This window comes from Sciurus carolinensis, chromosome 1, assembly GCF_902686445.1.
Source record: "Sciurus carolinensis chromosome 1, mSciCar1.2, whole genome shotgun sequence".
In the NCBI taxonomy this organism is placed as follows: Eukaryota; Metazoa; Chordata; class Mammalia; order Rodentia; family Sciuridae; genus Sciurus; species Sciurus carolinensis.
The window spans coordinates 94,786,490-94,808,024 of NC_062213.1; the positions used below are offsets into that span (position 1 = coordinate 94,786,490).

Consider the following 21,535-nt stretch of genomic DNA (forward strand, 5'->3'; position numbering starts at 1 on the left):
CTTGTATGTGAGCTGGTGTTTGCCTGAGTGTGTTTGGCAGTGTGACATTAGCGTGTGTGCCTGGTGCACATATGAGGACTTGGAATCAGTTTGAACACACACACCTGATGGGTGTGGAGGTGGGGATTAGTGTGTGCCATGAGTAGGGGTGGAGGTGGCCTGTGTGCCTGAGCCCTTCTGCACTGGTCCTTCTGGCCCAGCGTGAGGCCTCTTCCACCTCAGCTGTGTAAACAAACCCCTGCTTCCCTCTCTGAGGCCCCTTCAGGGTTGTCACCCCCTGCCCCTCCCTCCTGGAGCAGGGAGTTTGATTGACTGTGTGGGGTCGCAAGGTTGGGAGATTATATGAGTGGGCATGAATTGAAATGTGTGCAGTGTATGTATGAAATCTGAGCGTCCCTTAGTTAACACCAGCCTCTCAAGGGCAGGCTGGGGGACTCCTGACCAGTTGAGCCTAGCTCTCCCAGGTTCCTGGGCCAGTCCATCCACCCTTTTATAGCCAAGCTTGGCAACAGCCCTATAATTACCTGGGGCCAGACGCTATGGTGGAGGCCAAGAGTTTGGTGCTGACCCTCCAGGGAAGGGGCCATCTCTACTCCCACCAGGCCAAGCCAGAGGAGACTGGCAGAGGCCAGACTGCCCAGGGTCAGATCAAAGGTCAGCACCACCAGATTTTGCCAGAGCTTTCGCCCCCTGCTCCAAGCCCAAAGTCTCTCATCCTGACCCAGCCCCAGAACATCTGGACTTTCCCTTATGTCCATGTCACACTTCCCCAGTCCGGCATCCAGGGGCTGCAGTTACCCAACCTGTGTCCCCACCACCTCCCACCTATGTCCTCTAAGCCAGCGCATATCCCAGACCCAGCTTATGTCCCTCATCCCCATGCATGTCCTCTCTCCCAGTCCTTGTCTCCGGGTCCCAGTTTGTGTCTCCATTCCAATTCATGTTCCCTTCCTAGCCATATCACCATCACATCGGTGGATACCCCTGTCCCAACCTATGGATCCCCAGCCCAGCCCAGGCCCCCTGGTTTGTCAGCTGGACAGAACAAGGACAGTGAGGGAGAACGGGTAAGATTTGAGGACTGAGTAGCTCCGGGCTGGGCAGGTGTAGACAGGCCCAAGTCTATTGCCAACCCTATAGCATTTAGAACTGGGGGAGGGAAAGAAGGAATGGGGGTAAGAGAAGTTCTGGAATGGAGGGGGGGATGGATCCTTTCCTGCACTGCCTCAGTCCTGAGCATGAGGGATCCCCTAGAGCAGCCCCCTGCTCCCTCCAGTGGTCAACACCTATTCTCCTGTTTACACCACTAAATCTTCTCAAGCACCACTTACCCATATCCCAGCCCAGGCGCATGTGGAACCTGACCCACAGTCCCCGTGTGAGTGCTGAGTGCATAGACCACAATCTGGATCTCAAACAATCTGACACCTGGCTACTCCGAAAAGTCACTCCCCAAGTCCAAATCTGGGTTCAGTTGTTTTTTGTGGCCATTTTTTTTTTCTCGTTTCCTTTTTATTTTCATGTATTTATTTCTTTTACTCTGGGGAGAACAGGAAGGGGAAAGATGATATAAATTCTCTCTGGTGTCTGAGGATTCACCTGAATTGATGTGACCTCTCTTGATGTCTTTGCCCAGGCAGCAAGATGAGACAATAGAAGGAGGAAGAAGACCCTGCTCAGGTGGGGTGCTGCCCATCTGGATCTGGCTCTCCCAGACCTCAGGCAGCAAAACTCACTGACTTGCACTTCCCTCGCCTCAGGGCCCTGTGCTTTGGGGTGGGGACAGTTCCAAGAGCAGAATGTCCAGGCCCTGGGGCACCATCTGGCAGCCAGCAGCAGATAATAAGAGAACCCCAGGTGCTGGGGTAGGGCAACTGGAAGGAGGTAGCTCAGCCAGGCTTCCCCTTCACCAGCTGGAGCCGTGCTGCCATCTGCCCCACACCCCTAGTGTCTTACTCAGTCTCACACCTGCAACTTTTCTATTCTGTTCTGTTCTACCTAACCGAAGGTGTTGTCTGGTCTGTGGGTCTCCTTCCTTCCCTCTCACCAGCCTTCCCCTCAAGCTCTACCACCATGCTATCTCACCACTCCCTTGACCAGGACACTCTGGGCTCTGCAGACCTTGGTGCCAGGCAGACTCAGGGTCACGGTGTCTATTCACCTAGGTGCTAAGCTCTCTTCCTGGTCCCCCTTACCTGCTCTGGAAACTGAAACACTGTCTGAGGGGAAGGTCCCAGCAGGACTCTGAGCTTCAGGGGAAGGAAACCTTTTTTTTTGGGGGGGGGGGTTCTTTTTAGGGAAAGGGATTGTTGAGGGGAGTGGCACTTCCTCCTTGTCACAACTGAAGGGGTTTAAGAAGTTTCAAATAATACCAGATTTCAATTCCCAGGAAGATGTGAATATTCCCTTCTGGGAGATCACAGAACGATAGAAGAAAAGTGGAGACCCAGGACTCCTGAATTCCAGTCCCGCATGCGACTTGCTCTCTGAGCCTCTGTTGTCACATGGGTGTGGATTGGCTCATCCAATCCAAATCTGAGATTTTTTTTTTTTTTGTATTTTATTTTGAGTCAGGGTCTCACTGAGTTGCTTGGGGCTTCCCTAAGTTGCTGAGGCTGGGGTTGAACTTGTGATCCTCCTGCCTTAGCCTCCAGAGCTGCTGGGATTACAGGTATGTACCACCATGCCCTGTCTGAGATCTTTTGATGTCTTTTTCCAAAAACTCCAAGTAGTATGGGAGGGAGTGACAGTTCATGGGCATAAAGGGAGGCAGTCCGGATTTGTGGGAAAGAATTCCAGGGGACTTGAATCCAGAGGTGCACTACCACTGAGCTATATCCCCAACCCTTTTTATTTTACTTTTTGAGACAGGGTCTTGCTAAATTGTTGAGTCACTGGGATTGTGGGTGCTCACCACCCTGCCCAGCTCAAACCCACTTTTTTTTTTTGGTACTAGGTATTAAACCCAGGGGCTCTCAACCACTTAGCCACATCCCTACCTTTTTTATTTTTTGAGACAATGCCTCCCTAAGTAGATGAGGCTGGCCTCGCACTTGGGATCCTCCTGCCTCAGCCTCCTAAACTGCTAGGATTACAGGCACTAGGATTACCACCTCCCCTGGTTCAACCCACTTTTTGCTGTTTTTGTGGTACTGGGGATGAAACCCAGGGTCTCGTGCATGCTTGATAAGTGCTGTAGCACTGAGCCGTACCCAGTCTTTGAGACCCACTTTGAATTTCTATTGTTTGCCAAGCTGTGTAACCCTAGTTAAGGGAAAAAGACTCTTAGTTTTGGGTTGTTTTTTGTTTGTTTTTGGTGGTGCTTGGACTTGAACTCAGGGATGCTCAACTGTGTGGCCATAAGAAGAACCCCCCTCTCTGGGTCAGGGCACCTGACTCCAAAAGTGAAGTTCTAAGTACATTTCAGCCCCCCTCCCCTCATCCCCTTGTGCAGTGTTTCCTGTACAATCCTGACCTCACCCATGTTGGGCTCCTTGGGTTTTTTTTTGTTGTTTTGTTTTTTTGGTTTTTGGTATTGGGGATTGAACCCAGGGACACAACCAATGAACCACATCCCCAGCCCTTTTTATTTATTTATTTTTTTGAGATAAGAGTCTCACTAAGTTGCTGAGGCTGGCTTTGAACTTGTGATCCTCCTGCCTCAGCCTCCCAAACTGCTAGGATTATAGGAGTATGCCACTGTAGGAGCTAGCCTGGACTCCTCTAACAGCTTTACACACTCTCCCATCTTTTTTGGGGGGGGTGCTGGGGATCGAACCCGGGGCCTTGTGCTTGCAAGGCAAGCACTCTACCGACTGAGCTATCTCCCCAGCACACTCTCCCATCTTTAGCCTCTGTCCCCTCACTCTCCTGATGGCTGCAGGGTGCTGTGGTTATGTGCAGCCCCGGCCCCAGCATTGGGTGTGTTTTTACATGAATAAAATTACAGAGTTATAAAGGAAACCAATTATATTGAAACACAGTTATCAAAACATATACGTTTTTGGTATAATAATATATATGCTTCTTTATTAACACATTAGAGACAAGAAAGGTCTAACAACTATGATCATTTCAAAGTAGTGATAAGAGTATATGATATTTTGAGATATCCTCAACAACTACAGTGCAGTCTGAAAACATCTGTGATTTCTGTCAGTTACAAAGTCACAGGTCATTAATTACTACTGTGGTTTTTTTGCCCACATACATAAAGAGAATTAAATTTTAGGTACAGGTAAGTGAAAATAAAGATGTGGGTTTTTTTCTATCTTGTCCCCTGAAATCCAAAGACCCCAGGCAAGAACCTCTGATTACATCACGGACTGGGAAGAAAAGGAGAAGACCATTACTGATAGAGCTTTTAATTCCCCACGTTATTTAATCCTTGCACCAACCCTGAGAGATACGTTATGGCCCAGTTTGTCTGATGGGATGGATACCTGAGGCCCAGAGAGGTTAAGGTATTTGCTCAAAGTCAACCAGGCCCAACTTAAAGCTCCTGTTGCTCTCTCCCCACAGAGCTGCCTCTCTCAAAGGAGATAAGCCACAGCACAGTTCAGTGGACTCTTTGGCTCAGAATCCCCTCCCCAACCCAGGCCTTGTGCCCTGTGGGGTATAACCAGGAAAACAGAAGGGTGATGGCCCCTTAAAATCACACACACTCAGTTATTTTTATCTCCAGTTTATTTTTTTAGACTAAGAGCAGAGTATGAAAGTCACAGCCAAAGCACTTGAAAAAGGCCCAGGATGGGTGGGGACCACATAGGGTGGGCAGGGCAAGGTCCTGGGATTTGGTTCCTGGCTCAGGGCTGGGAGGGAGGGGCATTGTTGTCTCACGGTCTCCAAAAGTGTCTGTGCGTTGCATAGGTCCTGTCTTCACAGAAGACAAAAGAGGGGCCAGGGGGTCCCCCGGGGTTGGGGGGGCCTAGCCTGGTGGGAAAGGGGTCTGAAGCTGGAAGGGGAAGTCAAGAAAGGTTGGGGTTAAGGAGGGAGAGGGTCTCTGTCTGTACATTATATATAGAGATATAGAGTCTGTACATGCCTGCCTGGCACCCCAATGCCCACCCCTTGCCACCCCTGTCCACTGCCTGCCTCCCCAGGGGTGTCTACTTGTAAACTTGGATTCAATCCAAACCACAATCCTGCAGGTGGGAGCGGGGGAGGAGGACATGCTTATTGCTGTAAACAGGGGAAGGGGGCAGCGGGCGGTGCTACCCCTTGCCCATCTAGTCCCCTCCCCATGTTCTGCCCCCGGAGGAGAGTGATGGGGTGCCTTTTATGTTTTGCTTGTTCTCTCTGGGGCATTTTTGTCTCTCTGGGGGGACAAAAGGGGAGGGCACCAGGGGTCAGGGAAAGGTACCGGGGGGCGGGGGGGCAGGACGTCCTGAGAACTGCCCTTTAGGGCCCCCAAGTTTGGTACCAAACATTACCAGAGCCACAAGGCCACTTGTGACCTTTGACTGTCCCTGTGCCTGGTCCACTACAGTGCCCTACATGGAGGGAGGGGGCAGAGGGAGTGGGCACAATGTATGGTGCAGACCCCACTTCCAGCCATGGGAGGAGGGGTGCAAGCCCCACAGCCAGGCTTCCTCCTTGCTCCTTCACAGCCCTGCCCCATCTCTCCCCACCAAGGCAGGGGACAGAGCTAAGAGGCCAAGAGTGTCATGAGGAAGAAGGCGATGCCCACAGCCAGGGGCAGGTGTTCCCTCTTGGGGCTGGTCCCGCTGATGCTCTTCTCAAGCTTGGGCACCTGGCGGTTCTCGCCCTCAAAGTCTTCTGTGGATAGATGAATAGACAGACTGGTGAGGGCTGGGCTGCATGTCATGGTTGGGCCACGCGGCAGCGGCAGCAAGAGTGGAGCCAGGGACATGACCACCCACGGGGGCAGGAAGGATAAGTGTCCCAGGGAAAAGCATGCAAGAAGAGCAGGCACAGGGGAGGGGGCTGCGATTCCAGCAGTGGCCACCAGAGGGCGCTGCGCAGACTCACCCAGCACGTTGATCTTCACATTGGGGCCCATGGTGAACTGGGGGAGAGTGGGGACCGGCTTCTCCCCGGAGTGCGATGCTGCGGGGTGGGTGCGGGCGAGGAGAGAGGAGGGGAAAGTCAGGGCCAGGACCCCCTCCCCCTGCTACAGCTGGGGAGCAAGCCCCCTTCGCCTGTGCCCTCCGCCCCCACCCCCAGGAAGCCAGGGGAGCCCCAAAGCAGGGGAGCCAAGGGTAGGGGTGAGACTGGGAGCGGTGACACTCACTGGAGGCGCAGCAGACGAACACCTTCATCCTCAGACACTTCCAGTGCAGGTTGTGGGTGGGCGTGGCTGGAGAGGAGACCGACCCTGAGTGGCTTTTATCCAATTTGTGCCCCAAGCCCTCACGGGGAGACTTTGCTCATTCCCTCCAAACTGTCTTTTGGGCAGCGTCCTTCACTAGCTCCCCTACCCTTTGGACATTGGTAACTGTGGCCCTGCCATCAGCTCTGGATGCCTCTTTGTTCCCACCAGACTCCTGAAGTACCGACCCAAAATGTCCCTCACAGGAACAGTGACTTTGAAGCCCAAAATTGGGACTGTCAGCAAACCCCTCTCCTAATCTCACAACAATGACTGAGCTGAAGCCCCCAGTCTCGCAGCTCATCCCGGGTCTCACTATCAGCTACTCAGCCTCGAGACTGCCGTATGGGCCACTGCAGGGATGACAGACATCCCAGGCTGTCACTCGGACTAACTTTTGGACCCCGTCCGCCGGGGCTGTCACTTACAGATGTAGTAGTATTCGTGACCAGCGTGGAACTCGTAGCCCAGCGAGAAGGCGCTGTAGCGCTGGAACTTTTCCGAGAACTTGATGGGGCTATGGGGGGCGTGAGGTCGGTTGCATTCCCAGCGCTTGAAGCCTTGGCTGGCGTTGCAGGTGCGGTAGCCGCTCCGGCTCACCATGTACAGCACATACTGCTCCGCCCCGCCGCCGGGCCCGGGCCCCGCTCCGGGGCCCACCCCTGAGCTGTTGTAGTGAGGGCAGTAAATGTCCAGATAGTCGTTCACGTTCACCTGCACGGTGTAGCCCTCTCGCCGCAGGCTACAGGGAAAGTTAGAGGGTCAGAGAAAAGAAACCCAAAAGCCAACCCGCTTTCCACGACACCGCTCCATAGACCTCCCCCTGAGTCCCCGGACTTTTTTTTTTTTTTTTTTTTCCCAAGCTTTAGCCTTGTCTCTGTCCCCAGGGCCCTAAGGCCGCCAGTCCCTTCACTATCCCGTGCCCTCGCCTTCTTGGCCGGGTCTTTCTCCTGACGGCCACTAGAGGGTAGCAAAGGCGCAGGGAAGCCCGGCCTGACTCCCAAAGAAAAAAGAGGCGAGGGAGCGGGGCGGAGGGAAGAAGGGAACGTACGCTTCGGTTGCCACAGAAACCGCGCAGGCCCCAGCGACTCCCAGACCCAGGCCGGGTTTCCTCCGTCCATCCCCCCTTATTTACCAGCTGGGAGGAGGGACAGAAGGATGGAAGCGAAGGGTGAAAGTGGGAGGCATCCCTTCCGTGAGAAACACCCGCCATCGCATCTCCCAGCATGCTTCCCTGCTGCTGCCAGTCCAGCCCCGAGGCCAGTCCGACAGGACCTGCCCTCACATATGCATGTATGGCGGCTTCATGCATATACACGCACAAGTTCTATGGCACAGGTACAAATATGTTCATCACCTACTCAAAGGCGGCATACACATAGAAAAGCTAAGTTGCATGTGTGCTGAACCCCACGCCAGTACTAGTTGACCCCAGCAATCTCAGGGTCTCTCTCTGACATCCCTAAGACAGTATCACTGACCTCTGTACCTTGATTCCCAATTTACCTCCACCTGGAGGCCATGGACAATTAGGTTCCCAATAACCTGACACAACAGATCGGCGATCTGAGGGATTCAGCACCAAGGCCCCACGTGGCATCATGTCAACCAGTCAAAACTTCTCACTACAGCCCACACCCTTCTTCCTCTATCCTGGGTGCTACTGCCCCCATAACCATGCTCAGCAGAGTAGTGGGCACAGTTCCCAGATACCATGGCTGTGCCTCTCACTTTTTGGATCCTTCTCTGGGACACAGAAGCAGATGCTGGGTCCCTAGTGATCCCTACTTGCCTTTCTAGTCTCCATCAAAGTGCTGGTCTGAACACCCTTGATTGTGGTACTGATGAGAGAAACCTCTAAATGGAGAGACGGACATGGAGGAATGGGCAGGGATTTTCTCTGACTTCCTCAGGATAAGAATGCACACTTATTGCAGTGAGAAGGGAGTATGGTGGACACTGGAAGACATGAGGTACCAGGCAAAATGTCAAACTGCTGGGGTCCCTAGTCCCTGGGAACTCCCTGAGGGGAGGGACTGGCTCTCCATGTCACTAGGTACCACCCAGTTCCATAAACGGTAATTAGATTCATTAGGGAAATGAACTTGGAGGTTAGGGCATGAGATGGGGCCTTGAGGGTCCTTCCCCCACCTTATCCTACGCCCTTGGATTTCCCTGTGCTGCCCCCTCCCCAAGCAGCCCCTTCCAAACCTGGCAGTGAGGTAGATAGGTGAGAGAGAGCTGGTGTTTGGGCACCACAGTGAGCATGGGTACAGCCTCCTTGAGTCATCAGGAATGCCACCAGTCCCACTTGGTTCCCATGGGAGTGATGGGTCACTCAGGCCCCTCCCTGGCCCTGGCACTCAGGTGGGCAGGAGTCTCAGCCTGGGGCATTGGGAGCAGGAAAACGGGTTAGACCAGGCCTGGCTCCCAGCCGCCTCCCCAGGCTTGCCTGTCCATCCCAACCCCACAGTCTCCTGTTTCTCCCCTCAGGCTTTGGGGAGGGGGCCCACCAGTGGTAGGGTGCCAGGCGAGGAGCAGTTGCACAGCCACACTAGGGCCTCTGTCCTTGTGCCTCGCCCATGTTTCCAGTCCCACTCTGAAGTAGCCCCTCCCTGCTTCACTACCTAGTTCCTCCTACCACACAACCCATTCCAGCAGGGAGCAAAGCCAGCTCCAGAGATATTCCTACAGGTACCTTGGTTTCCTCAAGAGGGTGGGACCAGGTTACTGGGTGACCACAAGGAAAGAGAAGCCACTTCTTACCTATCCCTGTGCTAGGTGGCAGGATAAACCCTGAAATGTACCCCCAAAGCTGGGTATGTAGGAGAAAAATTGCCGGTGCGATGTCTGTGCCCATTTGGTATCAAGCCGATGAGGGGCGGGGGAGGGGGATCGGCCTGATTTCAGGGTTTATCCTGCCACCTAGCACAGGGATAGGGCTGGCCAGGAGTCCCTAGCGCAACTCCGAGACGACCTGTCTGTTTGACTTGGGCGCTTTAATTGAATGTCATCCTCCTTCGCCCAGACAGTGCAGAGGGAGGTGCCGCTAAGTCCCAGCATAGCTCCGCAGTAACTCCTCCTCCAGGGCCCCACACCCCCGTGTTAGGGTGGGTTGGCTTTTGGGGACCGTAGTGTCCTGCGCCTTCAAGCAGTTTTCTATCCGCCGCCTTCCATCCTCATGTTGCAATCCTACCTCTCTCACAGAAAGGAAAGTGTCCACACATATCTAGATCGGGTGCCCCCTCGCCCCGTTATTTCAGTTTCTCCCTGCTCGCACCACCCTCGAGGCGCATCTCTCGACCCCTTACTCCTCCTCGAGGTGCCTGACCCCACTCCGCCCTGGGTGTCTGCAGAGGGGGCTGGGTGAACAGCGGGGAGAGCGGGGAAGGAGCAAGCTTCTCCCCCCGGAGCAATTAGGGACAGGTAAACAGGGTGTCTAACAAGACTAGGGAGTATGGAAAGGATCCCAAGGGGCTCCGAACTTGCTAAATCCCTGTCCCTGGCCTTAGACGCCCGGATGCAGAGTTAAGGGAGTGGAGAAGAGATGTAAGAGACCCGGTTCTTCCCTTTAGCGCGCGCCCCCGAGGCCGCGCGCCGCCCGCTCCAGCAGGCGAGGCCAGACCACGTGTGCGCGGCGTGGGGTCTGCACGCCGGGGTTTGGGGGGTGGTGGTGGTGGTGTGGTGGCGGCGGCCCCGGGGGGAATGATCGCGGGGAGGCGCGTGCACGATGACACCCCCGCGCCCCTCAGGCACCCTTGGCCTCCACACTCCGCGGGTCCGGGTCTTGTCAGCCTGGTTCTGGGCCTGGGGCTTCCCCAGGCCGCGTCGGGTGGAGGAGAATCAGCATGCCTGACACCCCCGCCCCTCGTCCCTGCGACAGCGGCGGCGGCGGCGGCGGCGAAGGTTTATTGATCTGCAGCGGCGGAGAAGAGCGAGAGACCCGCCGAAAGCGAGACATACAGAGATGGAGTAAGACACAGACACACACACACACACACACACACACGGATAGGGGAGATGAACAGAGACCGGATTCACTGAGAAGGAAAAGGGAGGGAGAAACAGCAGGAGAGAGGAAACCAGAAACCGAGAGAAGGAAGAACAGAATGAGAACGGAGAGAGACTTGGAAAACGGGAGAGATCCTGAGGCTGATTCAGAGAGGCCACAGAGAGTAGAGATGGACACAGAGAAACGCAAAGGAGAGACTCAGGGACACAGAGGCTGCAGGGCAGGAACTCGGCAACTGAGAGAAAACAGATAAGACCATCAGGGACGTAGTAGAGCCTCAATAAATATTTGTTAAATGAATGTGTGAATGAAAGAGATCAGCAACAAACATTTCAAAGATAGAGAAAGGTAAGGGGACAGCTAGAAAATGATGTTCCTGAGGCTTCTTCAGACAGGGACCAGGACCAACCCCTCTGCTTAGTTCTGCAAAGAAATGAAGCACAAGGCAGGGGGCATATATTTGGCCATCAGCTCTCCTCCCTTCCAAATTCACTTCTGGGGTCAGGGGGCCCCTCAACCTCACATTCTCATGCTTTCCTCCAACAGAATCCTTCCATCCCTAGTTTCTGGGGCAGGCAGGGAACAGGTCTTTCCTATTCCAGGGGCTTAGACAGAGGGGCTAAATAGGGGCCAGAGAGCTAGGTCGTGGCTGTTGTGCAGGGTACTGCCCCCAGATCTGTCAAAGGAGGCCGCTGCACGTGTCCCACCAGCACCCTCTCACGTGACCCCAGGAGGCGGGGTCGTGAGACCCTCCCACGTGACCCCAAGGGGCAGAGACCCTCCGCACGTGACGGGAGGTGGGAGCCAGGAGCCAGCTCACGTGACTTGGGGGGGAGGGGGCGCGGGAGCCTGTGGCTCGGCCGGGCCCCGCCCCCAGCTCCCCGGCCCTCTCCACTCTCGGCTCCGGAGCACGTCGCTCTCACGATTTATGGGGCCGCGGCTGCCGCAGTGAGGGAGCCGGGGAGCCCGGGCGCAGCGGCAACAAAGGCCCGGGAAGCGAGGCGGGGGCGGCAGCAGCCTCCTGGCCGGGTGCGTGCCCCCTCCTACCTCTGCCGGTCCAGGCCCGCACGGGAAAGGAGGCTCCCGGAACCCGGCACCCCCACCTCCTTCCGGAGCTTTCACCTGCGCCCAGGTGTATGCGGGGGAGGAGAGTCGGATCAACACCCCCCCACAAGGCCATTCCCGCATCTCTTCGGCTCCGGCTTCCCCTAAGAACGTGGGGGTGCCCGAGGGTGGCGGGGAACCCGGGGCCCCTCACCTGCGAACACTCCACTCTCGGCCAGACTCTACCAGAGCGGGGGTCGGACGTGTAAATCTGGGGGAGGGGGACGAGCTTGATACGGCAGAGAAGTCAACCCTCAGCGCCCCCCGGAGATCTTGGAGTCCCGCTCCGGGGGGGAGGGGCCGCATCCCCACCCCCGAGGTTTCCATGGGAAGCGAGAGGGGGGCGTCGTTGGCTCATCCCCACCCCCAGTCTGACACTCTGGGCGCGAGGAGGGAGAGAGGGGGAGGCGCAGAACCCCAAACAACAAAGAGCGGAGCGGCAAGCGACAGCCCCTCCCCTGGAAGGTTGGGGGTCGCGGCCGCCAGGCCCTCCCGGTCGTCTCCCCAGGGTCTCACCATTTGCTCCCTAGTCGCCCGCACGGTGGGGACCCAGAGACCGTGCTGCCGGCACCGCCCGGGCAGGTGTGACAGTGACCCCCCACGTCCCCGGGGATCCCCCCTACCAACACAGACACACACTGAGGCGGCCAAGGGTGATACACACGGCGGCTCCGCGGGGAGGAGAAGACAAGGGCAGCAAGGACTGAGCAGAATGAGGACCCGGCCCCGCAGCCGGCACCCGGCCGCCGCACCACACACCCCGGGAAACCACACGGCGGCCCCGACACTCGTCCAGACCGCGGCGGCGCCAACAGCCACCCCAACCCAGACGATGCCGGCCACGCGGACTCCGACCGCAGCCCCCTCCCCAATCCGCCGCCCGCTCCCACCCCCAGACGATCGCCGACGCAGACACACAAATCACACACAGACACACACGCACACTGACAGCCGCGCACGCCCGCTCACACTTGGTGCCATACGCCGTCCACAGCCCGGGTGTGTGTGTTGCGTGTGTGACTCGCCGACATCTCCCTACCTTCTTCCCTCTCACCGGTACCCCACGTTCCCGTCCTAACCAAGCGGCACTCCCCAACTCGGCGACCCAGCCCCAGTACACCCCAGCGGGGTTTATCCACACAAGCAGGGCAACCCATTCCCCTTTGCTCTGGGAAGGCGCTGGTCGTGCTCCCTGCCTCAGCTCTGTACCCCACTTTTAAAAGCAAGAGTCCTAGACAGAACCCCTTGAAACCCTCATGGCCGAAAACAGGTCATCCCTGGGCCCCTAAATGCGGCGGCCTATCCCCAGCATACCAGTACCCCCAGATGCCAATCCAACCAAAGGGAGTGGAGATGGGGGGGGGTATGGGGCAGGGGTACGCTATTCCAGAGGTGGGTGTGGAGAGAGGCCAACATGGGGTAGGGGCTCCCAGCAGACTCCTCCGTACGGCCTGAGCGCTCCTTACTATACACCAACAGCCTCTCAGACAGCCCCCCCGAGTTTCATAGACGCCCACAGAGTGCATTCCCCTCTCCTTCGCGTCCCAGCCCCCAGCTGATCTCCCAGGACTCCCACCCCGTGTTCCCCCAGGACTCCTGGGCCCACCAACTCCCCCTCTCACTGACACGGGACGCGCGGGTTCCCTGGGCCCCCAACTCACTGCTGGTTGGAGCTGTTCCAGTACACCGCATGCCGGTTTCCCAGCGCCCCCCCGGGCCCCTGGGCCAGCAGCGGCAGCAGCGGCACGGGCACGAGCAGCAGCAGCAGCAGCAGCGGAGCCGCCGCCATCCCCGGAGCCGCCGCCGCCGCCGCCCCCCGACTGAGCCCCGCGCTCCCGGCTTCTCAGCTTCCCAGCTCCCTGCTGCCGCCGCCAGCCCCCAGCTTTAGGCCACGCCCACAGCGCTACCCTCCGCCCTCTGGGCGCGCCCCGAAGCCCCGCCCCTGGCGCGCTCCCGCCAGGCCCCGCCCCGCTTGAGCCGGGAGCGTGCGGCGCGTGGGAAGCGGTGACTGGGGGCGGGGCGGGGTGGTGGTGGTGGTCGTCCTAACTCTTCGGAACGACCAGAGCACACCTAGGTTGTTTTGCTCCCTCTAGGTTGGAATTCACAAGAGAAGGATTTGGGATTGTGGGCCCATTCATTTCTGGGTTAGAGAGAAGGAGTCTCGAGAAGAAGCTGGGGGTCCGGTTCTGAATAATTAGGACTAGACTTCCTTCCTGTCTGAAGAATTGGGCCCTCTGCTCCCTCCATGTCACTCTTCCTTGTGCATGAGTCAGGTGTGCATAGAAGAGTGATAGAGAAGCCCTCAGCTGACACCAAGGGCCTGACAGCACGTGACCTGAAGCCCCCAGAAGAGCATGAGGCTTGTTTTTCTTGGAGGTGGAGTGGAACTGAGCCCCCAAGAATGTCAGTACTGGATACAAGAAGGGTCTCTGCAGTTTAGAGCCCAAGGCTTAGCGGTGGATCAGGGCAAGAGCCAGGTGAAACCGAGCAGGCTTTCCTGGACATGTACAAAGGGCTCTTCACTTGCTCTCAGGCAGGCTCCCTCCAGGTGGGCCATTGGTGTCCCCAGGCATTCCAACTTCTACTCACAAAGATGCTAATTCTGAGGGCAGAAAGTAGATCACCTTGTATTTCAGCTCTTAACACAGCCATTGTCCTCACAGGGACACCCAAGCACACACATCTCACAAACACCCAGAGGCAAAAACCATAGAAACACAGACACCTGATATACGGACATACAGACACACATAGGTATATTTAGTACCAGACAACTAGAGTTCTGAAGAAACAGGTCTGTAGATACACAGAGACAAGCACACACCCAGACTCATACATGCACACAAATGACACACACACAAACCCACATTCACCCTCTGACACACTTTTTTCCCCAGGAAGTAGGAATTCAGGGGAAGGATCCAGAATATAGATCTTGAAGTTGTCTGTCTTATCACTTCTCTTTTGGAGAGGATCAGCCTACGAGTGACTGGGCAGAACCAGGTTAGGTTGGGTTCCCAAGATCCACTCCTTCCACCTGTGGCCAGGGAGGCAGGCATGATGCTATTTTGCTTTTGTGCTTTAGGAGAGAGGATACACAGGCACCTTCCATCTGCTTATCCTTGGCAGGACAGGGTCCTGACCCCAAGGCAGTCTCAGGTGCTGGGTTTGGGGGAGGGGAAATACCATCCAGAATAGGCTGTATGACCGCTACCAGGCAAGAACAGCCTCTATCCTCTCTAGGTTTCTCTCTACCCCAGGAGATCTCTCTTCTTAGGAGTCAGAAAATAAATTAGGCCCCTTGGGATGGGAGTGGGGGACTTTGCAAACAGCTCTCCCTGCCCCCAGACTCCTCATCCCTGGGAGACTTGTTTTACCCAAATGATGCTAACCTCCCTACTCCAGGGGCCACAAATCCCAGTCCCTATCCATATGCCTCACTCCACAAAGGTAGGCTTCTCTGTGTTGGGCCCACAGTTGGCAGAGAGGCTGTCCATATTCACAGTGAGTGGGAGCTTGCTGCTTTGGTCCAGGACTTTAGATTCCATTTTTGAAATCTTAAATCCCTGCTTATAGAATTTGGGTCCTGCTTAAAGATTTGGACCCTTTTCTGTAAGGCCCAGATACTCCTCTTTAGAATCTAGTACACCCACATCTTCCTTCCAATAATAACTGAACCCTTCCCCTTGAATCTGGAACCCTCTGTGTAGGATTTAAGTCACTTTCTTTATGGGGTTCAAACCTGGGTTTTGAGTTGAGGTATTCTGTGTGGACCTACTCCTGTGTCCATGAGATCTGATGCTTTGACTATCTAGGCCTCTGTTCACAGGGCTGCTGACTTATTTGGACCTTTATGTGGATTAGAAAAAGCACCCCTCTATGCAGACTCAGTCCCGAGGGTGCATCTCTCCGCAATCAGTCCCTTTGTGCAAAAAGAAAGGTGTTGCTTCCTTCAGTGGGAGGTGGCCCTATGTTTCTCCCTATCTTAGTGAGGGAGCTTGGGCTGATGTCAGCTTCCTCTTGCCCCTTGTGTGGCTCCTTTGTGCTATGTACAAACTGTACAACTGTGTGTGGAAGTTCTGTCTACAGAATATGCACCTCCAACTATAATACCTAGGCCTGTCTATAGGCCTCTACTGATGGAGTCTGGATTTTTCTAAGGAACAGTTCCCTGTGTATATGATCTGGGCCACTGCCAATGCTTGGGACCTGAACTGAAGGTCCAGGCCTCTCTCTGTGGCATTTGAGTCATGGAAGGATCCAGGCCCCTATCGGTGAGGTCTAGGCTTTGGTTTATATCTGTGATTCAAATCATTCCTGACTATGACCCACAGTAGGATGCATATTTGACTTGCAACCCAGTGTGTACTTGTTTGTGCGCACACACACATACACACACCCTAAATAACTTGTAACTGAAACAGTAAGTTTTATGAATTAATACTTAACCTTAATATAGAGGATGCTCTCTTATTTTCTTCTGCTCTGTTCTTTTTTTTTTTTTTTTCGTAGCAGGGATTAAATCCAGGGGTGCTTGACCCAGTCCTTTTTATTTTTCATTTTGAGACAGTTTCTTTCTAAGTTGCTGAGGCTGGCTTTGAACTTGTGATTCTCCTGCCTCAGTCACTCAAGTTGCTGGGATCATGCGCTACTGCATCTGGCTTCTGTATTCTTAAAATGAAAAAAAATAATAAAGTGAAAGCTGATAGAGACTTATAAAATTAATTTTTTGATTGCACCTCCCCCAGCAATTTTTTGATTGCATCCTATCATATAAAACACTGGTGCATAAGACCCAGCTGATCTCTCTGTGAGATGAGGCCTTTCTCAAGGCTGGGGTTGTCTCTATAGGACTAGTTCTCTCTCTAGGGCCTCTGGCCTCTTTTCTTCTCACCTACAGGCTCTGCCTTCATTTCCCTTCATCCCTGGAGCTTGCCAGAACACTACTGGCTGCCATGATGTCTCCAGGAACACAGAGCCCAGACCCCCTGGGAGCTCTCTGACAGGGTGCCTCACTCCCCACCATCCCCAAGACACAAGGAAGCAGGGAGCTGAGCAGGTCTCAGGCAGAGGGAGATCTCAATCTGTGTGGCCCAAGGCGGCTCCTGGGACAGCGGGTGGCAACCACAGAGCTGAGTTGTGTTCAATAAATCATGGAGGCTAGGGCCTGGGGGAGGGGGAGGTCGGGAGGGAAGAGGGGTATGGATAAATAATTCATTAAACAAATAAACAAGGAGCCTGTGAGATGGAAGATCGGGCACGCGTGTGAGCAGAAGCAGCCGCCAGTTCCAGGCATGAAATATTCACAGGTTCTGTACCTTGCACAGGGTCCATGTGTGTGCCCTGGGACTGGGACTAGGACTGGGACTAGGATGGCAGGCTGTTGGTGCCATCCTAACATGGAAACCTGGGTGCCAACAGAGAGGATGATACATGTGTCTCCTGATTTCCAATTGGGTGCGTTAGCATGCCTCTGTGATGTGCTACCCTCCTTGAGTTGACATGGTACCACACACATGACTGACAGCAGGGGACACAGTGCAACATGGCCCAAGACATAGGAAATTAGGATGCAAGGTTTGACTGGTCAGGTCAGGGTGCAATGACCTTGAATTCTAGTCGTGCCCTGATTCCTTCAAGGAGTTCAGCAAGCCAAAAGGCCTGAAGCAGGGTGGCACTTCTGGGTGCTGCATTAGAGGACTGTGTGAGTCTTCTAACATACTTTGAGAAAAGCTTGGTGGGAGGCAGCATGGCTTCACAGAAGCATGGGCTTGGGCGTGAATGCTAGTTCTACCCCTCTCTGGCCCTGCTGATCATTAATTTCTCTGGGACTACTTTCTCATCCATTCAATGGGGATAATAGCATTTCATCTATTTGAGGAGTGGTTGTTAGGAGGGTTGAGATCCACAATATCTGACAAGCATTGAACACAGTGTTTAGAGCCCCAAAAGAGCTTGATTAGCGGAAGTGTTTTCTTCATTCTTTTTCTAGTGATGGAACCCAGGGCTTCCTGCATGCTAGGCAAGCACTCTACCACTGAGCTATACCATCATCGTTATTGAGAGTTATCTCCTGGGGCTGGGACTGTAGCTCAGTGGCAGAGCACTTTCCTAGCATCTGTAAGGCACTGGGTTTGATCTTAGCACCACATAGAAATAAATAAATAAAACAAAGGCATGCTGTCCATCTACAACTACAAAAAAATAAAAATAATAATAAAAAGTTATATCCTAAGGCTGGGGATGTAGCTCAGTGGTACAGCACTTGCCTCGCATGTGCAGGGCCTTGAGTTCAATCCCCCATACCACACCCACAAAGTTAAGTCCTGCCTGGTATGGTGGCACACCTGTAATCCCAGCAAACTGGGAAGCTGAAGCAGGAGGATCACAAGTTCAAGTCAGCCTCAGCAACTTAGCAAGACCCTGTCTCAAAATATAAAATGAAAAGGACTGGGGACGTAGCTCAGTGGTAGAGTGCTCCTGGGTTCAAGCCTAGCACCCTCTTCCAAAAAGAGTTATATCCTAGCTCTGCCCACTTATACCAGTCACAGACAGACTCTCTTTCCCATTTGTTCCCCCTCATTTCCAAATTTCTCTAACTGCTACCACAGGGAGAAAGGTGACTTAATGCTTGGGGAGTAGAAGATTATATGAACTGAGGGGAAAAGGAAGTTACTATAAAAAATGAAGACCCCTCCTTGACAGTGTGGAAGAAGGAATCCTTTACCTTCTCTTTAGAACCCAGAGCCTCTTCCTTACCTCTAAAACTCTCCCTAGATCCAAGATTTCACCAAGGTTTCACTTTCTAGAAAGCGACTGTTAAGGAGAAAGAGGGAAATGGAATAGAGGTCTTTGGGCAGAACCAAAACCCACCCCAGCTAGTCTTCAATGCCAGAGCTCTGGCCCCCTCCTTCTGCCTGACCATCAAGGGCTTCCCCAGTAAAGATGACTGTGTCTGGGCAAAGCCCAGAAAAGTGGCATCCCAGAGTGGGTGGGGAGAATCCAGGTTGCAGAGAGCCTTGGAGGGCTGGGGTGGAGTATCTGGAATCTTCCCAATAGGCCCTCGCATTCCCCAGCCCTCTCGTGTCCCCTGGAAAGGATCCGTTCACTGCAAGAGAGAGCCAGCAGACAGGTCTGAGCCGGCCTGCTCCTCCACAGACAGAAGAACAGGCTGGGGGAGGGGGCCTGGGATCTTGGTGGGGATTGGTATCTGTAACCCTCATCTCTCCTCTGGGGAATCGAGGGCAGAGGGGTTTATGACCCAGACACACCACACTGCAGCCTGGAGTCCAGTCTTTTGCCTCTCTTGGCCAGACTACAGCCACTGGGGAGCCAGGAGTCTGGGTCCCCAGGTGTGAAGATCTATCTGCCCACCCCTTCCCAAGAAGCCAACATCAGTTCTCCACTTCCCCTCCCCTGGGCTGGGCAGGTTCAGGCCAATCTGCACAAGAGCTTCACAGCAAACATTGATCTGTAACAAAACCACAATATGTGTTCAGAAGAAGGGATTCCAGACACAGAGAGATCCAGGAAAGGTACATACACACTCACAAACATACATGCAGATGCAAAACATACAGCTTTGCAAAAGTAGACACCAACAGTCCTGAAAACACATGTAAACATGGACTCACACTGTGTCAACTTCACAAATATTATTATTAGCTGTACACATCTCCCTGCCATAACTTAATCCTTCAAAATCAAAGCCATCTCTGATGACCCATTTCCCCTGTGATCCTCTAGTATTTGTATGTGGCTCTATATGAGTAATTGTACTTGGCATTGTAAGTATTCAATGGACAATTTGTCTCTTAAGATTACTTAAGGGAAGGGATCTTGTCTCAAGCAAGTGTGTATCTCCAACATCTAGCATGCAACCTGGTATTTCGTTAGTAGGTGAGGTGCTTACTAACTAATTGTGAGTCGATGAACAAAAGAATAAGTGGATTTGGAGAATGGACATTCATTCCTAGAATCCCTCAGAAACCCATAGAGTATAACCAGTGGGTGGTATTCATGCCTCTGGCCCTGCCTTCTGGTTTCCAGGTGCCTGACCTCACTGTTTCTCAGCTTCCTCAAAGGTCCTCATTTCCCCCTTTTCCCCTCAGTGTGAAACTATGAATTTGAGTCCCACCTGAGGGCTGGTAGGCAAGGTAAGGGTTAATAACACCTCATTAGTGTTTAATTGGAGGAAGGAAGCTGCTCTGGCACCAGACAGGTGGGCAGGCCTGCCCCTTGCTGGAACCAGGCATCCCTAGCTTCAGCACCCCACCAGGCCTGTTGGTGATTTGGCCCTGGAGACCCTCAACCCAGCCGGGGCAACTTCCCCCACCATTTGCTTTGCCAATTTAGTCTCCAGGCAGTACAGACCAACACTCCCCATCTGTCACCAAACATCCAGAGGGGGAGGCAGGCTCCTTATCCTTTCTCCTTTAGCTATGCTTTGCCCCCTCCCACCTCTAGGAGACATTGGAGAGTGGGAGGAGGGGGTGGGGCATGGAGTGAGACAACTGAGGAATAGATTAGAGAGCTACCAAGGGATAGATTCCAGATACAGACAAGCCGACAGGGCTGGGGATGTGGAGATGTCTGCCCAATTTGACCTTAAATGAAGAGAATGCAAATGAGATGCAGACGATATGCAGATGAACACAGGATCTGGGAATTGACATTCCCGGTGGCAGCGGTGGCAGCGGCTCTGCACCCAGAACCCCATCACTGCCGCCAGTAACCCTCTCCTAACCTTTCTGGGTTTAAGTGGCGCTGACCATTACTTCGAGAAAAAGGGTCTCTAAAGATAAGTGATTGGTTAGGCCAGGGCTGCAGGACCTGGGAAGCTGAACTCCACCCCAGCTTCCTGGCCCTAACCCAACCACCCACCTAAGCTGAGGAAGCAGCTGGGGCAACCACCACTCTCCAGGTTATGCGCTCGGACGCACCGTCGGTTGCTATGGGGACCCCCTCTTCACTTCTAGGCCTGAACCAATGGGCACTAGTGCTGATGACCTCATGCCCCAGGCCCCGGGATCTATTGGCTATTTGGAATACCAAGCGCACCCTTTTCAACTGCGTCACAGCTGGGGATCCCCCGACGACCCCAGCTAGCCAGGCTGACTGAAAGAAGGGCGGACCACAAACTTACAATGTGCTGAATGCACTAATGAGCAAAGAAGGAAATAATGAAAGGGAAGTAGGAGAGGATTACAGAAGAAGAAGAGGGTTACTTTTGAGGGGGAAAGGGCGATTTGTAACCTTAGAAAGTGTGAAGCAGGATCCAGGTCGCAGACACTCGGGCTCTTGGCTTTCAGGCCAAGGGAAATAGGGCGAGGTAAGGATAAGTGGAGTTTTTGAGTCTTGTTCAGAGACTAGGGCAGGCCCAGCAATTTGAGGGCCCCACCCTCAGCTAACGCCGTTGAGTTTAGGGGAGATCGGTGACGCCCCAAAACTTGCAGGCCTGCCTAGACTCCTGGAACCGCGCCCTGGAACACGCCTCGAGGATTTCTCGTGGGCAGGGCTCGGTGCCCAGCGCCTTCAGCCAGTCTCGGCCTCATGAGCCGACTCGGCCCTAGTTCTCTGCTGGGGAGGGCCCCGGGCCTGAAACAATCATCTACGCAGGGTCCGGTCAGTGAGGAAGGCGAATATAAGGAGTGCCGGCTTGGCCTGAGCGCCTGCGGCCAGGTGGGCTGAGTTTGAGAGCCCCTAACACAGCTCCTGCGGTCGCCGAGGTATCCGCCCTCGCACCTGCAGGGAGCTGGGCGGCCGGCGAGGGCGTGTGTCTGTGTCAAGTGTGCGCGTCTGACTGATTGAGGGCGTGTGTCTGAGTGCAGGGAAAGACGACTGGGCCCGGAGTCTCTTTCGCACATGCGTTCTTATCAGTGGCGGATCCGCGCGCCAGCCGGACTCGGGAGCGAGCGCGCGCGTCTCCGTCCGCGAAGAGCGGGTGTCTGGGGCCGCAGGGAGCAGGGTGAGACCCTGGAAGTTCGGAATCCAGGGCATGGACTGCTACTCAGTCGTCCCCGGTCAGCCCGGGCTGATTTCTCTGGTGAGGGAAGGAGGCATCAGTACAGTCGGTTTCCATGGCAACA

General features: G+C 54.5%; 1 protein-coding gene across 2 annotated transcripts; it reads right to left on the minus strand.

Annotated features, from left to right (window-relative positions):
• Window positions 1-4,389: 4,389 nt before the first annotated feature.
• Efna3 (ephrin A3) lies at window positions 4,390-13,323 on the minus strand. Of its 2 annotated transcripts, XM_047564022.1 has the most exons (5): window positions 13,109-13,323; window positions 6,760-7,073; window positions 6,254-6,319; window positions 5,992-6,069; window positions 4,640-5,778 (listed from the first exon to the last, which is right to left on the minus strand). In XM_047564022.1, the coding sequence occupies exons 1-5, from the start codon at window positions 13,234-13,236 to the stop codon at window positions 5,648-5,650; spliced, it is 717 nt and encodes a 238-aa protein (XP_047419978.1). In that variant the 5' UTR covers window positions 13,237-13,323; the 3' UTR covers window positions 4,640-5,647. The 2 variants fall into 2 exon arrangements, with proteins under 2 accessions (XP_047419984.1, XP_047419978.1); XM_047564028.1 differs by lacking the exon at window positions 5,992-6,069 and having other exon boundaries at window positions 4,390-5,778.
• Window positions 13,324-21,535: the final 8,212 nt, after the last annotated feature.

Excerpts from the sequence above, each read along its gene's own strand:
- Efna3 (XM_047564022.1), bottom strand. The coding sequence starts at position 13,236 with ATGGCGGCGGCTCCGCTGCTGCTGCTGCTGCTGCTCGTGCCCGTGCCG. Across the intron at positions 7,074-13,108 it reads TGGAACAGCTCCAACCAGCA|CCTGCGGCGAGAGGGCTACA; the intron begins GTGAGTTGGGGG and ends CTTTCCCTGTAG. Across the intron at positions 6,070-6,253 it reads GTTCGTCTGCTGCGCCTCCA|CATCGCACTCCGGGGAGAAG; the intron begins GTGAGTGTCACC and ends CCCACCCCGCAG.